General features: G+C 41.3%; 1 protein-coding gene across 4 annotated transcripts in view; it reads right to left on the bottom strand.

Moving 5' to 3' along the window:
• bdp1.L (B double prime 1, subunit of RNA polymerase III transcription initiation factor IIIB L homeolog) overlaps positions 1-21,558 on the bottom strand; it is a 68,700-nt gene that overhangs the window by 10,529 nt on the left and 36,613 nt on the right. For 2 of the 4 annotated variants that reach the window (XM_018264990.2, XM_018264999.2), the window contains exons 23-34: positions 21,037-21,224; positions 20,722-20,944; positions 20,239-20,387; positions 18,764-18,974; positions 17,429-17,625; positions 16,467-16,665; positions 15,531-15,664; positions 14,621-14,771; positions 12,923-13,125; positions 10,991-11,192; positions 10,087-10,292; positions 7,121-7,469 (exon numbers count right to left, since the gene is read on the bottom strand). In XM_018264990.2, the coding sequence (XP_018120479.1) occupies positions 7,121-7,469; positions 10,087-10,292; positions 10,991-11,192; positions 12,923-13,125; positions 14,621-14,771; positions 15,531-15,664; positions 16,467-16,665; positions 17,429-17,625; positions 18,764-18,974; positions 20,239-20,387; positions 20,722-20,944; positions 21,037-21,224 (2,412 nt within the window). The remainder of the gene's footprint in view (positions 1-7,120; positions 7,470-10,086; positions 10,293-10,990; positions 11,193-12,922; positions 13,126-14,620; positions 14,772-15,530; positions 15,665-16,466; positions 16,666-17,428; positions 17,626-18,763; positions 18,975-20,238; positions 20,388-20,721; positions 20,945-21,036; positions 21,225-21,558) is intronic. The other 2 variants (XM_018265006.2, XM_018265015.2) reach the window with 2 other exon arrangements.

The raw sequence follows: 21,558 nt of genomic DNA, 5'->3' as shown, positions 1-21,558 counted from the left end.
ACTTGCAACGAGTCTTTTACAGCGCTCTGGAGGAATTTTGGCCCACTCATCTTTGCAGGATTGTTGTAATTCAGCTTTATTTGAGGGTTTTCTAGCATGAACCGCCTTTTTAAGGTCATGCCACAACATCTCAATAGGATTCAGGTCAGGACTTTGACTAGGCCACTCCAAAGTCTTCATTTTGTTTTTCTTCAGCCATTCAGAGGTGGATTTGCTGGTGTGTTTTGGGTCATTGTCCTGCTGCAGCACCCAAGATCGCTTCAGCTTGAGTTGACGAACAGATGGCCGGACATTCTCCTTCAGGATTTTTTGGTAGACAGTAGAATTCATGGTTCCATCTATCACAGCAAGTCTTCCAGGTCCTGAAGCAGCAAAACAACCCCAGACCATCACACTACCACCACCATATTTTACTGTTGGTATGATGTTCTTTTTCTGAAATGCTGTGTTACTTTTACGCCAGATGTAACGGGACGCGCACCTTCCAAAAGTTCAACTTTTGTCTCGTCGGTCCACAAGGTATTTTCCCAAAAGTCTTGGCAATCATTGAGATGTTTTTTAGCAAAATTGAGACGAGCCTTAATGTTCTTTTTGCTTAAAAGTAGTTTGCGCCTTGGAAATCTGCCATGCAGGCCGTTTTTGCCCAGTCTCTTTCTTATGGTGGAGTCGTGAACACTGACCTTAATTGAGGCAATTGAGGCAAGTGAGGCCTGCAGTTCTTTAGATGTTGTCCTGGGGTCTTTTGTGGCCTCTCGGATGAGTTGTCTCTGCGCTCTTGGGGTAATTTTGGTCGGCTGGCCACTCCTGGGAAGGTTCACCACTGTTCCATGTTTTTGCCATTTGTGGATAATGGCTCTCACTGTGGTTTGCTGGAGTCCCAAAGCTTTAGAAATGGCTTTATAACCTTTTGAAATTGAACTCAGGTGTGATAAACCACAGTTAAGTTATTTTCTCTGTCGTCTTAGGGGGACACAGGGACCGATGGGGGTTAAGCTCCATCCTCCAGGAGGCAGGACACTTGAAGTAATTAAAGGGGCGTGGCCAACGGGCTTTACCCCTCACACTGTACATTCCTATTCAGTTTTTTAAGTGTCCTGCTACAGGGAGGCTGGATCTGCGTTTGACGCTACGATCAGCTCTGTCTGATACCCGGGGTGAGGCCGAAAAAGCAGGGTTACCTGTTTTTTTTGTATAGGCAGCCCCCTACGAGGTGCTACACACCGGGGTCATTATCTAGCATGAAGCTATACAGACCACCTAGACGTTGCCTGTACTGCAGAAACCAGTGCAGAGGGTCTAGCCGGTGTGGGGGGAAAGGTAAGTGGCATTATACCTGGAACGTTGCCTAACCTTGGTTTCCCCCCCATTGCCCCCCCCCTGACCTCCACCGACGCTGCCTCTCTGGGGTGCTGGCCACAGTATCCGCTCTACAGTCTGTGTGTGTTGGGCGCATGGTTGGAAGCGCCGGTTGTGCAGCTTACTTGCGCTGAGCTGGGAGCGCCTGAGAGTGGAACGCATATGCGTTCCACCTTCTGATCCTCCCGGCGGCCATCTTTTTTTCGGCGCGAAGTAAAGCGCTGGTGCGCATGCGCGCACGTATTGGAACGCATACATGCGTTCCAGGCGGCCCATTTTATAGCAGTTCTGCTACAGCGCAACGATAAGCACACTACAGACAAGGCTCTCCAAGACGAAAACAGTCTCTGTGATCTTCTGGCGATATCCCACACACTATACCTTCCTATATAACATGGCAGAAGGTAGGCCAGTGGGAATATTCACGAGGTCGGGGGGGAAGGTCCCTACTTCAGCACAGGTGAGATACCTTGCTTGTACTAATTGTCAGATTAAGTTCTCAGGGGGCCAGGGGGAGTCGCTGTGCAGGTCTTGCACGCAGGGGCAGGGTGCAGCCAGCGCCTCAGGGAGTATTCCACTGGCACAAGTGGAAAATTCTCTTAGAAGTGACACAGAGGAACCAAACCCTAGAGTTCCAGTTGAACCTCCGCCCCCTCTATGGGCTGTTCAATTGTCCCAATCCCTAGCATCTCTACAGGGGTTACCTGCCATTGCAGACAACCTAGGAAAGGCTCTAGTTAGACTCAGTCACAAATCCAGTGCTAAACGCAAACGGTCAGATGACACAAAAGATGATGATGTCAATCCTACTAGGTCTGATGAGTCATCTCCTGAGCGGCAATTATTCCATTCTGAAGGTGAAATTGATTCTTCTGGGTCTTCTTCTATGGATGAGGAAGACTATCAGGATGAGGGCAGAGACCGTGAAAATTTACACGATGTAGACAATATTATCAAGGGCGTGCTTGAGGTACTGAATATTTCTCAGAAGCCCAAACAGACTGATAACGCACCTACCCTATTTAAAAGACAGCATAAATCAACAGTATGCTTCCCAGAAAATTAGCAATTGCAGAGTTTGATTCAGGATGAGTGGAATTCCCCCAAACATAAATTTCAAGCTACCAAGAAATTCTCAAAGTCATATCCATTCCCAAAGGAATTGGTGGAAAAATGGTCTAACCCACCGGCAGTAGATGCTCCAGTGTCTAGACTTTCAAAATCCACCACTCTTCCAGTCACTGACTCGGCAGCATTCAAAGACCCTTCGGACAGAAGGCTCGAAGGTTTTCTAAGAGCAATTTACACCTCCGCAGGGTCGACGTTGCGTCCCTGTTTGGCATCAGCATGGGTGTCCCGAGCTATTCAAGCATGGTCTGAGGGCCTAATTAAGGACATTCAGAATGGAACGTCCAGACAAGAATTGTTAACTTCTGCTCAAGCCATAGCTGAGGCCTCTAGTTATCTTTGTGATACCACTTTAGATACATCTCAAATTACGGCGCGCACTTCAGCTTTATCCATAGCAGGGCGCAGAACACTGTGGCTCAAAAATTGGTCTGCGGACCTTAGTTCCAAGAAGTCACTAACTTCACTGCCCTTTAAAGGTCAACGTCTTTTTGGAGAAGAGCTGGAAAAGATCATCTCGCAAGCAACAGGGGGCAAGAGCACTTTCCTACCACAAGCCAAAAACAGAGCGGCCTCTTCACATAGAAAGGGAAAAAATTTTTGTGGCCAAAGCGGCAGATATACAAGACGTAACAGTTCCCCCCAAAGATCTCATTTTCGACCTAAATCCAACGATAAAGGTCGGCCAACCTGGAAGACCAATAGACCTCACAACAAGCCCTCAGGAGAGAAGCCCACGTCAGTCTGACGGGGCACGCCCTCCGGAATCGTTGGACTGGATAGGGGGCAAGTTACTTCGATTCCGGGAGGAATGGACTCGGCATTCTACGGATGCTTGGGTCAAAGAAATTGTGACGGAAGGATATCATCTAGACTTCACAACTGTTCCACCCAGGAGATTTCTCATGTCCAGAGTACCCCACCACCCCCAGAAGGCAAAAGCCTTTCTACAGTGTATAGACAAGATGGAGAGATCCGGAGTTGTAATTCCAGTACCCTACACAGAGAGATTCTCAGGTTTTTACTCCAACCTGTTTACAGTACCAAAGAAGGATGGGGGACTCAGGCCAGTACTCGATCTCAAGGGTCTCAACAAATTCATTCGGTCAATACGCTTCAAGATGGAAACGTTGAGGTCTGTAATTCGGGGGATGGAACAAGGTCAACTGATGATGTCCTTAGATATCAAAGATGCGTACCTACATGTACCGATCTGGCCTCCTCATCAATGTTATCTCCGATTTGCATTCAAAAACAAGCACTATCAGTTTGTGGCGCTTCCGTTCGGACTGTCGTCGGCCCCCAGAGATGTTCACGAAGCTAATGGCTGTAACAGCGGCCACGTTGAGACTACAAGGGATTTCAGTGACTCCCTACTTGGACGATCTTCTCCTGAAGGCCAGATCAGAGATGAGAGCCAAGGAGGATCTACAGAAGGCGGTACAGTTGTTACAGAACTTTGGATGGACCATCAACTGGTCGAAGTCCAATCCCCACCCCAGCCACAACATGTTATTTCTAGGCCTGGAATTCAACACGATTTCGCAGACTGTAAGTCTACCCACAGAAAAACAGATCAGGATCAGGGATCAGGTGCGGTCACTCTTATCCAGCCAATGGATAACGGTGCACAGGACAATGCAAGTTTTAGGGACGATGGTGTCAGCCATCGAGGCAGTACCTTTCGCACAGATACACCTTCGACCGCTTCAAGCCAGCATTCTTGCTTCATGGAAAGGGGGTCCGCTATCTCGACTCCTCTCATTATCACAACCGACAAAGAAGGCATTGCGGTGGTGGCTGAGTCCGAAGAACCTAGCAGTAGGCCAATCTTGGGCAACCCCGAACTGGGTTGTGATATCAACGGATGCCAGTCTTCAGGGATGGGGTGCAACTTGCTACAATCAGTCAGCACAAGGTCAATGGTCTCCCGAGGAATCCAGACTATCGATAAATATCCTAGAACTAAGAGCAGTAAAGCTAGCCCTAGCTCAATGGACGAGACAGCTCGCAGAAAAACCAATACGCATTCAAAGCGACAACGCTACCACGGTAGCGTACATAAACCGTCAGGGAGGAACGAGAAGTCGGGCAGCACTGACGGAAGCCAGACAAATCCTACACTGGGCAGAGATCAATTCAGTACAGTTATCTGCAATACACATTCCGGGAATATCCAATACAAAGGCAGATTTCCTCATCCGAAATCATCTGGATCCAGGGGAATGGGAACTACACCCAGAAGCGTTCGAAACAACTCACGAATCAATGGGGCATTCCCAGCATAGACCTAATGGCTTCCAGAAGCAACCGAAAAGTAACAAGGTTTTTCGCCCGCTACAGGGATCCGTTGGCACTGGGGGTGGATGCGATGACCCAGCACTGGAATTTCAATCTAGCGTATGTATTCCCTCCACTTCCTATGCTACCGAGAGTGCTCAAAAAGATCAAACAATCTCAATTGACAGTTATTGTGGTAGCACCATACTGGCCTCGGAGAACGTGGTTCACCGATCTGCGGGAAATGTCAATCGCTCAACCAGTTCGGCTGGAGTGCAGACCAGATCTTCTGCAGCAGGGGCCCATAACACACCACAACCCCGGACTGTTCTCTTTGACGGGATGGCTGTTGAGATTTCCATCTGGAAGAGCCAAGGATTAGCCGAAGAGGTCATACCTACCATGTTAAAGGCTAGAAAAGCATCTTCATCCAGGTCTTATCACAGAGTTTGGCACTCTTACTACAATTGGTGTAAGGAGTCAGACTTTCCTTTCCTTGAATTACAGCTACCACGAATACTTTCCTTTCTGCAACATGGATTAAAAATGGGCCTCAAGCTTAGCTCTCTAAAGGTTCAAGTGTCGGCTCTGTCAATCCTCTTTCAATCTCGCCTAGCGAATGAAGACATTATACGCACGTTTCTGCAAGGAGTGGCACACAACATGCCACCATTCCGCCCACCCGTGGCAGGCTGGGACCTCAATCTAGTGCTGGAAGCGTTGCTCGATCCACCGTTTGAACCATTAAGTTCAGTCTCTGATACATGGATTACTTATAAGGTGGTTTTTCTGGTGGCAATTTCATCTACTAGAAGAGTATCGGAACTTAGCGCCCTTTCATGTGAACCTCCATACTTGATATTCCATAAAGATAAAGCTGTTCTCAGAACGGTGCCGACGTTCTTGCCCAAGGTTGTTTCTGCCTTTCATGTGAACCAAGAAATCGTAGTTCCTTCTCTCTGTCCAGATCCGAAGAATGATAAGGAACGCCGACTACACAAGTTAGATGTTGTCAGAGCATTGCGATGGTATATTGATCGTTCCAAATCCTTTCGGAAATCCCCAGCTCTGTTCGTTCTTCCATCTGGTTCCCGCAGGGGTCAGCCAGCTTCAAAGTCGGTCTTGTCTAGATGGATCAGAGAATCGATTAAGCAAGCTTATTCTGTAAAAGGAAGACCTCCTCCAGAGGGACTCAGGGCTCACTCTACTAGAGCGGTGGGTGCTTCCTGGGCATGGCGTAACTCAGCTTCCTTAAAGCAAATCTGTAAGGCGGCTACCTGGTCCTCTACTCATACATTTGCCAAATTTTACAAAGTCGACACATATTCTTCCGCCGAAGCTTCTCTTGGACGGAAGGTGTTGCAATCCGTAATCAAATAACTTCATATAGGTATATACAGCTCGCTCCCACCCTGCTGTTGTTGGGACTGCTTTGTTAAGTCCCCATCGGTCCCTGTGTCCCCCTAAGACGACAGAGAAAACAGGATTTTTGTTACTCCCCGTTAAATCTGTTTCTCTGTAGTCGAAAGGGGGACACAGGGCTTCCCGCCTCGGCGAGCTGGTGACCGCTTGGTCACGTTTGAATAGTTCCTTGGTTTACTTTCTGTCTGTTGATAGTTTTAAGACTTACGTTAGCAGCTTTGGAACAAACTGAATAGGAATGTACAGTGTGAGGGGTAAAGCCCGTTGGCCACGCCCCTTTAATTACTTCAAGTGTCCTGCCTCCTGGAGGATGGAGCTTAACCCCCATTGGTCCCTGTGTCCCCCTTTCGACTACAGAGAAACAGATTTAACGGTGAGTAACAAAAATCCTGTTTTTTAACAAGGGGGGGCAATCACTTTTTCACACAGGCCCATGTAGATTTGGAGTTTTTTTTCTCCCTTAATAACGTAAACCTTCATTTAAAAACTGCATTTTGTGTTCAATTATGTTATCTTTGACTTATAGTTGACGGTTTTTGATGAGCAGAAACATTTAAGTGTGACAAACATGCAAAAGAATAAGAAATCAGGAATGGGGCAAATAGTTTTTCACACCACTGTATTCCACAATGCTTAGAGATTATCCACCATTTCCATAAAACCCTGCCCAATCTAAGGTCCTAATCACATTTACACAGGAGGAGACAATTGCACAGTAACACAGGACTACAAAGCAGCAGTGCTAATCACTGTGTCATCCTGCTGCCTAATGACATAAAGCAGAAAATGGCTATTGCTGAGGAATCTTACAATAACCAGCTGGCCAGCCGTGGTATATCAGAAAGGTCATATATGATACTTGATTGAAATATATGGTCTAGCAATAATGCATTCACAGAATATTAAAACAAGATATGGTGAAATATGGCAATACCTCTTCTACAGTCTCCTCGATTTCAGAGGGGCCACACTTTGGGGAACGCAAGCCGAAAGGAACGAATACCGGTGCTTTGTTCACCTTATCAGGGGAAAGGTTAAAACTTTCATCTTTAACGTCTAACTCCTCCTCCTCATCATCATCATCTTGTTCTTCCCATCGAGAAGCCCTAAGCTTCACCAGGGCAGTTCCTTTCATGGATACTGGCTTCACCACTTTGATTTTGCTGCCATTAGACTTATTGTGTTGTGTGTTCTTGCCCTTTTCCAAACCTGACGATTGTTCTGATCCTTTTGGCTGTACTGGAGGACATTCTGGTACTGAGTTCATCACCTTTCTTTCAAATCTACATAAGAAAATAAATCATTAAAATTGTGCATAGAAGCGTTTTAAGACAAGGGTATTTTTGTTTAACCTCCCTACCAATGTGAGCTATGCATACTAACATTCTGGGAAATATATCTGCCTGCAACATACTGTAAGTGGCATGCTGTCAAAAAACCTTCACTGTTACTAGTAAAGGTTTTTTTTTAGTGTTAATACGCAGCATAAAAATTATTTAAATGAGCACATTTTTTGTATTTAATATGTGTATATCTTTAATGGGTATGACTTATTAAGGAAATGGCTGACAGACTGAGCTGCAAGGGCTATTAGTGTGACAGGTATATAACAAGAGTTTATTTATTATGATTAGAGCACAGGTATGGGACATGTTATCCAGAATATCTAGTATAGGTAAATCTAAAAACAACTGAGTAATCAACTGAAGATGCTGCTCGGATGAGTAGTGAAACGTCTTCAATGATTACTCAGCAAGTCCAGTTGTTTTTAGATTTACCTATACTAGATATACCATGACCTGGATGAATGAAAATCTTCAGTCATGTTATCCAGAATGTTCAGGACCTGGGGTTTTCCGGATTATGGATCTTTCTGTAATTTTGATCTTCATGTCTTATTTCTACAAGAAAATCATATAAACATTAAATAAATCCAATAGGCTTGTTTTGCTTCCAATAAGGATTAATTATATCTTAGTTAGGATCAAGTACAAGATACTGTTTTATTATTACAGAGAAAAAGAAAATCATTTTTTAAAATGTGGATTATTTGGATAAAATAGAGTCTACGGGAGACAGCCTTTCCGCAATTCAGAGCTTTCTGGATAACGGCTTTCCAGATAACAGATCCCATACCTGTACTTGTAAGTCTTTTTTCAAGTACCTCTTATGCTGGAGTTCTTTAAAGCAGCTAGGATCAACACCTTAGTCTAGGTTTCTTAAAGGACAAGGAAAGTCTAAAATAGAATAAGGCTAGAAATGCTGTATTTTGTATACTAAACATAAGCATGAACTTACTGCACCACAAAGCTTAATCAAACAAATGATTTTTGCTTTCAAAGTTGGCCACAGGGGGCAGTCATCTTGTAACTTTGTTAAACATATTTGCCTGACCCTGCACATGCTCAGTGTGGTCTGGGCTGCTTAGGGATCGTCATAAACAAAGTTGCTTGAATTCTGCATGGCTGGTAAGTAAGGCGGGGCCCCCCCTGCTGATCATAAGTATGATTGTTTCCCTGCTCAGCAGTTAGGGACCATCTGACAATTCCTATCCACAGCAGTAAATGAAGGGAGAATTTCACTGCATACAGTCAGGTTTCTTATAAAAACGGTACACATTTTTTAATTGTAGTATATTGGAGATAGGTTTCTTTTTCATTAAAGAAAGTAAAAATGGGATTTTATTTTTTTTGCCTTTCCTTGTCCTTTAAAAATCCCATATTTCAGCTCTATCTATTGTTTTTGGAAGAGAATGGCACCTTTGTCAGGCATCACTATTTTCATTTAAGGAATTGCCCATGTCACTTCTACTTTCTGTTCTCCTTCCACCCACCAATTGCCAATTACAACTCTTATGGGAAATCTTGGTATCCCTACTTTGGTTTACATCTAGAAGAGTTCAAAGTGCTTCAGTCTTTAATGTTGTCCATTTTTATTAATCTTTCTTTTCAAAGGACACTTTCCCAAGGTTGTACTTCTCTTCCTTATAACCAGGAAATCACCCCAGTTACCACAATTCCAACCTCTGGCTGCTGTGCAAGTTTTGAGTATTTACAACTGTAGACACAGGCGTTACAGTATTCATTAACCCTTTTGGCTCAAGTAAAGGCCAAACAGTATCTAAGGCTGCATTCAAGAGGGATACGAACTGATAAGCCTATCAAGGCAACACAACAGATAGTTATAGCTCATTTTACTTGGCTTTCAGAAATCGTCTCTGCTGAGCAGCTTTGTAAGGCAGCCACGGGGGCCTCTGTCCACTACTTTGTCAAGTTTGACAAATTTGACACTGAAGCACAATTCAGCAAGGTGAATTGGATTGTGACAGTGTAATTTTTTTTCTGTTTGGCTTGCTTTCTCGAGTATACAAGGATTGCAGCACTCCAATTTTGCGTTAAAACCGCCTTTATTTCAAATGTAGCATATTGATATTTCGGACACCAAAGGTCCTTTATCAAGCTTTATCAAGTTATCTTGACAAAGGACCGTTGGTGTCCGAAATGTCGCTATGCTACATTTGAAATAAAAGCGGTTTTAATGCAAAATTGGAGTGCTGCAATCCTTGTATACTTGAATTGGAGGTATGTGGAGGTGAACATATTTTGTTGTGTGCACCCTGTCAAGAAAAGACTTTAAATATATAAAGCCTGCTGGACAATTGCTGTGAACTTGGCTTGCTTTCTCCCTAACATGCAACTGCTTTGCAATGTACCCATTGTTCGGTGTACCCCAAACCCAATGTGTAAGGAATAGGAATTATATTTCAAGCACATCTGAAATTAATCCCTTGCATCTTGCAATAAGTGTCGCCAATAACAAGTATAACAACATTTCAGGAGGTAATTGTGGAATAATCCTACACTAAGTTAAGGAGAATTAAGCAGACTTATTAGAAATTACCTGGTTTGAGTAGCTGTTGTATTCTCCTGCCCCTCAGTATCCAAGGAATCACCGTCATTTTCTCTCTCTGACAAACTGCTTTGTGTATCAGCTATTTCAGAGGGACGTTTTTTCTTGGGAGATAATACAATACTGCTTTTATCTGCTGCTTTCCTTTTGTGGGTTGTTGGTTTTTCTAACACACCAGTGACATGGCTAGCAGTCTTCTGCAGAAACAGAAATGTGTAGACAAGTAAAACAAGGCATAGCACACAGTGATACGGCAATCTCAAGAACAGGCCAGTTCTTACAGAAATGTCGCTAGTATTAATGTTAAGTGGTTTTACATATGTATGGTTTTTTCAATGCAGTGGAAAACTTACCCCAACAGGGAAGTGGATTGTATCATTGTTGGAAGACAAAGCACATTCAGTAATGACCAAAATAGATGCAAACCTGCAGCATCATTCTCAGTGCAACTGAATACATTATATTTCATTCCAGAAGACTAAGCATATTTGTTAAAGGGAATCTATTGCAAAAATGAAAATTTAATATTAGCTTCATCATACTGAAATAAGAAACTTTTTAAATACAATCTATTAAAAATTCTGTACTGTTTCTGAAATAATCAAAATTTATCTTCACTATATCTCTCTGAGCATCTGTCTCTCTTCATTTTGTCTTCATTCTGGAGTTAGGCTCCTTTTGCCTAGAAGATGTATTAGAGCTCAATCTGTTAAAATCACCAGAAATCCTGTCTCTCTACGTGCAGAATTTCTGCAAAAGGCAGTTTTGTTAGATTTTGTTCATTTTCACAATAGTTCCCCTTTAACAGTTTCATAATAACGTTCAAGTAAATAAACAGTAGGTAAAATCCTTTGCAGTGAGCCAAGATCAACCAAGATGGACAGGGTTTCCTTACCAAAGGCACACATTCAGTTACTCCATCTGCATCTAATTTAGGTGAATCTGTGACATTGTCGTTCGTAGCCTTAGTCTGGTGCCCTGCTTGGTTATCCCTCCTGCAGGACACATTTACCAAGTTTGGTTTAAGTCTCAATGTCTTTCCCCTCCTTAGTGGCGCAGGTTTTATTGCTGGATTTGACTTGCTTTCTGTGTTAAGACTGCATTTTAAGAATGAAATAATCACATACTGGTAAGTTGACAAAATTAAGACATACAAGGTTCTTTCAGTTCTGTTGTTTTCAGATATTTCAGCAGAAATAAAGACTTGTTCCAAGATCGTCCGTGGTGCTCACTGGTATAACCCCGGGCTGGTGCAGTTTTCTACTGATAAGAGCACCGGCCCGGGGTTTCAGGTAAATCAATACAATCACTAGGGGGTGCCTAACATTTGGCATCCCTAAGTGTACGATGCCTTTCCTTCTCCTTTAATCACTTAGAAATCCTTCTCCTCCTCTAACCCACTCCCTCAGGAATTTACTTTGGCTGCTGGCTAATGAGCATGCTCAGTTCTTCTCTGCTCAGATTACTAAACACACCCTCAAGTCTAACAGTCAATTAAAAGATATCATTGCCGGTTCCCATAGAAACTCTAGCTGTCTGATCTTATTTTTTCTCCTAACTACCTCTCCTGAGCTCAGCTTAACCATTACAGTGCTCAACCCCAGCAGATCTTTTTATCAAAGTATGTTGTGCCTGTGTAACCTGCATTCTGCATTGCATGAACTTTACAGCATACATGTCCTGTTTGCAGATATCAATGCTACGGATGATGTGTCAGAGGGAAAATGGCAGCCTGGAAAAAGATGCTATTTGCTTTAGGAAAATGTGATAGTGCTGGCAAATGGAGGGGGTATATGCAGTACAAACTTATATAAATGTTTTTTAAAGAAGATGCTATAATTGATAAAATAGTTTTCAATATTCCAAAGATGCTGCTGAGAAATGTTTCAACTGATGTAGCAAATTGTAACCGTTCATAATCTGCACCAGAATTACTGAGCTGCCAGACTCAAACACCAGAGACAGAACAAGTATCTTCCTGTTTGGACTGCAATGTGATCATATTAGGGATGCACCGAATTCAGGATTCTGTTTGGAATTTGGTCAGGATTCTGCCTTTTTCAGCAGGATTTGGATTCGGCTGAATCCTTGAGCCTGGCCATATCGATTCCTTAAAATCATGTGACTTTTCATCACTAAACAAGCAAGGCTCTCTTTTTCCCTCCCTTTCACTGATTTGCATATGCAAATTAGGGTTCGGATTCTATTTGGATTCGGTTCAGTATTCTGAGAATCTTTCACAAAGGATCCAGGGGTTCGGTCAAATCCAAAGTAGTGGATTTGCTGCAGCCCTAAATAATATTGGTGCAAGCAGCAGGAATAACAACATAGATTCTCCCACACTGAGCACTACCACAAAGCTATACCAGCATAGGTATTTCCTTGTACTAAGCCCAATTCACAACAAACATTTTAAAGAACAAGGAAAGGCTATAAACAGGAAGATCGTCTAATGAATGACCTCCTTCCCTCTTCCCAAAAGCTATGTCCATTCCTGAAAAAACGCTGCCTAGCCGAATAATCAGACAGCAAATTATAAGTGCTGTTATCTGAAATGCCGCCATATTGCAAGCCTGAACCATAAGTTATGTTGAGCGGAAGTGGTGTGGCCCAAATAACTGCAATGGGAACAATTACATTTGAGCAGCTGGAAAAGCTTTCAAGCAGACAGACACTGAGTAGCAGGTACTGGAATAGTTTTCCATGCCCTTTCACCTGCCCAATGTTCATACTGGGGCTTTCCTTTTCCTTTAAGCGTTTACTGTTCTTTTAATGAAAGTGATCACTCACAGAGGAAACTCAATAGTTCTCTAATCCTGCAAATTACCTTGCAGATGCCTCAGTTAATGTAGTGTCAGCAGCTGGAGTGATGTCCTCGTCTCCTGCTCTATTCCAAGATAAGTCGAGGGGAGAGACACCTGTAGATTGATGACCCTCAACAGAAAGCTGTACAACAGAATCAGAATCACTGCTTTTGGCTTCAGTGCCTGAATTAATTTTTGCATCACCTGTCTTCAAGAAATAGGTCATCTAAATGTTAATAAAACATCATTGCTGCCTAGTTAAGGTTTATTAAAGAGAAGCTTCTCCTACATGCATGGACCAATTCTAGAATGCTAGACAGAAGAGCACTTCCTAAATAAACAATCACCCTTAAAGGATGCCTTTGGGCACTAAAATTGAGTTTTAAACATGGGATCCCTGAAATCTAGGGACATACTGCACATACCGTATATACTCGAGTATAAGCCGAGTTTTTCAGCTCCCAAAATATGCTGAAAAACTCTACCTCGGCTTATACTCGGGTCAAGCGCAAAAACAGTCACCGGTGCCAAGAATAGTCGCCATCGTCCAAAAATAGTCGCCATCGTCCAAGAATAGTCGCCAGCGTCCAAGAATAGTCGCCAGCGTCCAAGAATAGTCGCCAGCGTCCAAGAATAGTCTCCAAGAATATTAGCCGCCATCCAAGAATGGTCGCTGGCATCCAAAAACGAGACGCCGACACCTCCAATGGGAGCAGAAACCCTCAATTTTTTGATTGAAACTTACCAGAAGCTGCAGCATTTCTCACCCTAGGCTTATACTCGAGTCAATAAGCTTTCCCAGTTTTTGGAGGTAAAATTAGGTACCTCGGCTTATACTCGGGACGGCTTATACTCGAGTATATACGGTAAGCAAGGGTCTATTATATCCATAGCACGGGATTTCAGGCCACCTAAAGAAAAGGGTTGCTTTTCTTCCTGATGCAAAATAAAAAATAAAGAAAGAAAGTAAAGCATAAAACCTAGCCAGACATGCATCTGTGCATACAGATCTGAGTTTTCATTAATTCATTCATATATTTTGGTAATTTCATAATCCGTATATCTACAACACCCCTATCAAATCAGAAGAGTGAATCTTGACTATAGGAAAGGTAGGGGTACTAGTCTATCAGGTGTGGGAGGAAGTGATTGGGCGATATGGTCTAATGATGTACAGCTCAACAAAAGGTTGACAGGCACCTGTCCCAAACCAGCCCACTCCCAACTTCAACCCTATATGACCCACCGGAGCCATCGCCACTTATATACACAGCCATCTTTGATGTCACTGAAAGGGGTAGAGTGACTCTGGAATGAGTATATAAATAGTGACGGCCAGAGGTGGAAGCAGGGCATAAAAATGACATAATTGAGGTGGGAATAGTTTGATTTGCAATTGCAAAGTATGTAAGGCTGCAGGTCCAAACCTAACCCCCCGGGTTTCACAATGACCCACACGTCATGAATATGGTTAGTAGAAAAATGCTATATGAGAAAGGAAAAGCAAAAGTGAAATACACTCTTCCACCTGTACAATTAATGAAAATAAAACTGCATGTAGCATATGTAATCCAACACACTAATCACAATTATAAAAATCAAACATCAAAAGTAGTAAGAAGGCAGTGTTTTTTTTAAATGCAGTGCAGCTGTAATACAATTGCCACTGCATTTTCTTTTAAGGTTTGCTTTATATTCAAATACATGTCTCCATCATTTACCTTTTCATCATCTCCAGGTTTGACTACAGGACACGCTGCCTTCTTGGCTACTGCTCGCAGCAGGTTTGGTTTGGGGCGCTGAAAACGACCCCTCAGAAGTGATGGTTGAACTGAAGGACTGGATTTGATGTCTGCATCCACAGACTGCTGTCTGCCAGACAAAGAAATAGATGTCCATAACAACTAGAATGTATAAGCTACTGAATAAAGCTATTATGCAATATATAAGATTTCCCCTCAGTTAATGATATAGCCTTTAGGTATTATCTGCTTAAAATGTCCAGTAACAGCGGCTAGTTAGAAATCACAAAGTCCTATTCTTTGCCATTTTCAATTATGTTATCCTGCTATCGTTTTTCTTTTGTCTCCTTTTGCCCCTTTATGCCTTAAGCTCCATGTATCTGAGACAGAAAGACAATACCAGAATAATACTGGCTTCTTCCTACATGATGCAAAATGATTGTGGGTGTTGGAAAAAGGCATTATGTTCCCCCGACTGGTCAGGTAAAAATTCTGGATAAGGAATCCATTTTCACTTATCTATTTGCTTTTGAAAAAGTCTGGAAAAGGCAAATTTCTGTCCCAGGAATGAGGACTGGGGATAAACTTTTGGCACCAGCCCTCCCCTCTGTGACAGGAGAAGGACTACATTTTCCACTGGCATGAGACTGTTTAAATGCACTTGTGTGGAAGAGAATAGCCAAAAAGAGGAAGCCATTTGTCATGTAAATGTTGAGTCTTTCTGCATGTGACCCAACAGTAAGCACAAGATGATCGTGACTGCAATGGAATTCAGTTGGAATGTCATGTATATTACTAGCACATGTTCACAATTATTTACAGTCAATATATAATGCAATAAAAACAAAAAAATTAAAGGTGACAGCATTCCTTTATTTTGAAGGCTTACTTGAGCATATCCTCTTGTTTAAGATCTGGTTTGGCATTGTTTTGAACATCCTCACTACCCAATTGAGATGCTTCAGAGTACTCAACCAACATACTCAGCTTTTCTGGAAGCTCTGGCCTAACGATCATTTCAGCCTGAAAGATATTTAAGGAAAAAAATTTAAATTAGCAAGACATTAAAAGGGTGGTTTGTCTTTAAACTTCACTTTTAGTAAGTTATAGCATGGCCAATTCTAAGCAAGTTATAATTAAATGAATAATATATTTTTGTAATTATTTTCCTTCTTCTAACTTGAAGCTTTTCTAAATAACAAATGCTCTGTAAGGCTACAAATGTATTGCTACTTTTTTTATTATGTTTACTTTCTATTCAGTCCCTCTCCTATTCATATTCCATTCTCTTATTCAAATCCATACATGGTTGCTAAGGTAATTTGGACAGTAGCAACAAGATTGCTGAAATTGCAAACTGGAGAGCTGCTGAAAAAAATAACTCAAAATCCACAAATAATAAAAAATGAAAACCAATCTGGTCTGAGAATATCACTCTCTACATCATAATAAAGGTTAGTTTAAAGTTGAAAAACCTCTAAAGCAGGAGTAAAAAAAAAAATGTCGGTGGGGATAATGATTTATATAGATCTGGGCACTAGCTGTATTATTCAAGCTATAGCTAGAACAACTCCTTTAGTTAGCTAAAGCTTATATTTTAATGGCATAAGCAACTTCTATCCATGGGTATTTAATGGTATGCTAGTGTTACAGTGGGAATAATTAGTCATTAGAGGGACAAGCTGAAGACTGTCTGTGCCTTATTGACAAGGATGTTTCTTTCTTTCACAATGAAACCAATCAAATAAACGCTGCAGTGGGGGACCGAACACAACCCCTGTTCCAGTGTTATGAAGTATGTGCAGGAAGCATTGGGGTTCCTTACCTTTGGGGCAGAAGAGGCATTTTGTTGTTCTTCAGCTGTCTCACAACTAGTGTTCTTTAAGCAAACAGAGGGATCCTTATGTGCAACTGCTCTGTTGAGATTTGGTTTGGGTCTCTGATATCTACCCTTTAATGATACAGCTGGTTTCAGGGGTTCCTGTGCTGGCTCCTCTTTATCATGTTCTAGTTCTTGGTTATGTCTGAAATATACAGTACATGGCAGCAAGTGAATGCTACGGAGTATGATATAAAATTGATTATTCTTCCAGGAGATGCAACAATGTAGCAAACAGAGTCTCCCATAAGACGGGCACTAAATATTCTGCTTCAAACCAGTCTGGCAGCTCAGTAATTCAGGTGCAGACTCTAAACTGTTAATTTTGCAACATTTAGTTGATACATTTCTCAGCAGCATCTCTGAAGTATTAACAACTATAAGGCCCGAACTGGCAATCTGTGGGTTCTTGAAAATGACAGAGGGGCTGCTATAAGGTGCCATAGAAAGTCAGTATTTAGTGGGCTGATGGGGGCTGTTTGGGCCTCCTTGTGGGCTGATTGGGCCTCTGTGTACCTGAAATGCCAGGGCCTATTTTAATTCTCAGTCCGGTCCTGACAACTATTGTATAAATTCTAACAGCTGCCTCAGAGAAACTCAGAGATTCTGCTTAGCAGGGACAAAAATAAGAAATGTATCAACTAAACTTCTCAAATTAGAACAGTTCCCCCCCCCCCCCCGAGCTGCTTTAGAAGGTGAAAAATGCCACTTTACATTTCAATATTAGAAAAACGGTCACAGATAGAAAATAGAAAGTAATTGGAAAAAAGTCAGAAAATTTCTGGTTAACTATGTGGAATCAACTGAACAACCCATTTAATTCTCCTTCTCAAGAGAAGGAACTTGCAGAGGACGGCAGAATGAATGATACTGCATGATCAGGCATACATGGTAAAAAAAATACTTACGCGGCAGGAATGGATTTAGAATGATCTTTCTCTTTAACCACCACAGCTGAAGCCAATGCATCTACATTAACTGATTCTGCTTCCTTGGTAAGAGGCACTTCTTGAACAGTGGTGTTTGAGGAAGGTTCTGGCTCACTTGGGAAGAGTGGTCCTTCCTTTCCTGCCTCTCTAGATATCAAACCGCTTTGTTCCTTAACCTGAATATATAGATTAAATAGTACAGTATATTAAATGTATAAAGGTCGTTTTCGAATTAAGTCATGTGTCCCAGATCAAGCTTAACCTTTGCTGTAAAACTCTACTATATGGCAACAACTCTAATTCAAATCCAAATGCACCTATAAATGATGAAGTTTAAAAGAAAAAAAAATTACTTTCGGAGTACCCCAGTACAAAACATTTGAGTTGTGCTTTAGGAACCCACAATTCCAATCTACTACAGAAGGCATAATGGGCAAAAGATTTTCAAAACAAGAGAGCTGACAATAACGGGTTAACATATCCAATGCCCAACTATACTTCAGGTTATCGACTTGAATACCAGAATGTACATCTACTCCTTACGCCTACTGCTTTAAAGTGAACCTGTCACCCAGACATAGAAAGCTGTATAATAAGTCATTTTCAAATTAAACATGAAATCCAAATTCTTTTTTTTTATTAAAGCATTCATAGCTGTTGTAAAGTCGTTTAAAAATCTCAGCTGTCAATCAAATATTATATGCCTTAGAGGCATAGAAGCGGGGCAGACAATTACTTTCACTTTCCATTCAGCACTTCCTAGATGTCACTGCTCTCCACACATTTCCCCAGTTCTCAACCATTTAATTGTGTAGCCAGGGCATGGGGATGGACATCAGGTCCCCCATTCTGGTGCACAAACAAGATTCTGAGATGATGCAAGACTTGCCTTAATAACAGTGTCCACAAAAAGGTTTTTTGTAATTATGAATTCCCAGACTGATGGAAACAAGATTCAAATAATTTATACGGTGTAATTAAAGTTCATTTTCCTTGACTAACATGATAAAATAGGATTTGGAATCTTTTTTTTTTTTTTTTTTTTGGATGACAGGTCCCCTTTAATACGATGTTATCTGTACAGTATGTGCACGGTCGGCCTTAGAATAACTTCCAGAAATGAGAAATTTGTATACTGAAGAACTGCTTGAAGACCACAAAAACACCAGATGAATCACTGGCAATAAAAAAAAAAAGCTTTAGGGTAATTTCACATGTCACTTTTGTCTGTCAGTTAGCAAAAAAAAAAGCAGTTACTCCACTGGAGAAAATGCCATGTGTTAGCCATCACCATGTGGAGCACCAAGTTCTTACCCCTGAATCGGCCGGCAAATTGGACTCCAGATGTTCCATGCTCTGGTCACTAGCAGCTCTGCTGTTTATATCAGAACTACCATCTTGGGAAGAAATCACTTCTTTCTTGGCTGTTGCTTGCCCTATATTTGGTTTTGGCTTCTGAAATATACCCCTTGATAACACTGCTGGTTTCAGTGGCTCTTGTTTTCTGCTTTGCTGGCAATTATTGCTAAGCAAGTAGAAAAAAAAATATATTACGACTTTGCTTTGTGGCATGATTTGGCACTAGATACAGAGGCTTCACAACAAACCATGAATATATAACCAAAGACTAACAAACAGTAAGCACCCATACTAGTTCTTAAAACATATATTACGGAGTTGAACTTCTACAGCAGCCACTTAGGGTGGGATGGAAACAATGAAACAGCCAAAATGTTTTCAAGCATTTGAGATTTCATGCAGTATCAACATGAAAATTCTGCCTTCAGTTCTACTTTTCCATGGTTCTCAAGAATGTCAGTGGTCATAAACGGGATATAATTTTAAATGTCGCCTATAATCAAACCTTCATATAACTTATGCACTACAGATACCAAATTTACAGGCTGATAAGTGCAAGGCTGAAACTGTAAAAGCCTTTCTAAATACTGTAATTTACTTTCTTCCAACTTAAGAGAGTTGGAATCACCAAAAATTACCTGGCTAAAAAGCTGCCAAAGTAGTGGGTGTATGCCATCACATACTGGAGCCATGTTAAAATTTGCATAAAGGGTTGGTTCCCCTTTAAGTTAACTTTTAATATGTTATATAATGCCCTATCCCAAGCAACTTTGCAACCGGTGTATATTATTTGTATCGTTTTTGAATTTGCATTTTTTTTGCCTCTTTCCAGCAGCCAAAAATTATTCCTCTGCAAGGCTGTGATTTTATTGTTATCGTTAGATTTTATTACTTAACTTTCTATGTAGGCCCACTCCTAGTTATATTCTCTTGTTCAAACCACACTTTGAGGCTCTCGTTCAAAACACTGCCTGGTTGTGGAGGTAAATACGACCAGAACAACCAGATAGCTAGAGAGCTGCTAGATAGAAAATACTGTAAAGCTAAATAGCTAAAGAAAAAACAGACTAATTGCAAATTATCTCAGAATATCAATGTATACATCATGCTTAAAGTTCATTTAAAGTTGAACAACCCCTTGGAATCTCTAACTATTATGTCCTGTGCCAGTAACTCGGTTTGTTTGAACTAAACCTTATACTACTGGGGTTCAAGTTGTGTAGCAAACATTCCCCTAATGTATATACTGAGGAAATTAAATCACAATGACATCCCTGTAATGAAAACAGTCAACCTGGATTTATTATATGAACAAAGTCACCTCTGTTAGGTTATTGCTCTGTGACTTCTGATATCCTTATAAGTGATGTGTGTTAAAAGGTCTATAAAACATTACATCAACATGTAACAATGTTGAAAAAATATATTACTTTGTGCCTTTTGCTTCAATCTCTTCAGAAACTGAATCAGGTGCAACAGTCAAGGGAAACGTGGAGCCAGCAGACAATGACTGGATGCATGGAGGAACATTTTCTTCATCTACTGAAGGTATCTCTGACTCCTTATCCTGGAGTTGAAGCTAGAAGAAACAATAAATCACCGATAGTCTTCTCCTGTCACAGGCAGTGCATTAGGACAACTGCAAAGGACAAGATTTTGGACACGTTCCCCATTTTAATTAATTAAACATGTGTTGTTAACATGCTCAGACCTGACATTCTCAGAAGCAGGCACAGCTAGATATGGTTTGTTATATCCCTAAGGTTCCTTCCTTATCCAAATACACTGAATATGCTATATTTTGTATGAATTCCTTTTATAAAGCTGATCCAATATAAGTGATTCATGATCATGGACCTTTTTTGATCAGAACATCTGCAATGTGCTTAGAGTGTGGATTTGTAAAAGATTACCTTTTCTGATGAAGAGGTTTCTTCTTTTTTGTCTTGTGGCTTCTTAGCAAGGTTGTCAGCTGCTGCCTTATTCCCTTCACTTTGGGTGTCATCTATCTCCTTTCCTTTTCGAACAGATGTCTTCCTTAAATTAGGCTTTGGCTTTTGGAATCTGCTTCTTGACTGAGGTACTGCTATAACTGAGGGCAATTCTTGCTGCACCTCAGAAGTGCTCTTTTGAACTCTATATAATAAATAAAATAATTCAGAGGACAAAATAGAATGTAAGTGTTTCTTTTTAAAAAAAAACAAAAAAAAAAACATTTGCATTCTTACAATTCAGAGTTCTTCACAGGCTCATCTGTCTCCGCATGTCTTTGATTACCATCTGCTTCTGCATTAATGGTCGGTGAAGGTTTGGGTTTCTCTGGACAGGAACTTGGTGAGAAACAAGAAACTGGAGATGCTATCCCTCTTGTACTGCTTTCTTCTGTTGAGAAGACGGCCAACATATGGCCCTGAGGCTAAAGCAAAATAGAATCCTTAATCCACTACAAATACAAAAGCAAACTTTCCATATAGGAAGGTAAACTGTTCCATATTTATTAAAGACTATTGTGGACTTGAGCGGAGATATTTTGTCTGGGGCCCTCATTTACTTTTTTTTTTTTTTTTTTAAACAAATAATGGGTTGCTTATTGAATCTGCTTGCAGCCCATGTTTCCTATCAATATTAGAATGTCACTGACCAACATAAAGTAGCAGGACCATCTGAACCCTGCAGAAACCAATCCTTTAACTGGCAGAACAACTAAAGGAATAATTGTAAGTTAGGTCAATTCTGGCTTTAAGATCATT

Source organism: Xenopus laevis, chromosome 1L, assembly GCF_017654675.1.
Source record: "Xenopus laevis strain J_2021 chromosome 1L, Xenopus_laevis_v10.1, whole genome shotgun sequence".
In the NCBI taxonomy this organism is placed as follows: Eukaryota; Metazoa; Chordata; class Amphibia; order Anura; family Pipidae; genus Xenopus; species Xenopus laevis.
This window is presented reverse-complemented; position numbering and strand designations above follow the sequence as displayed.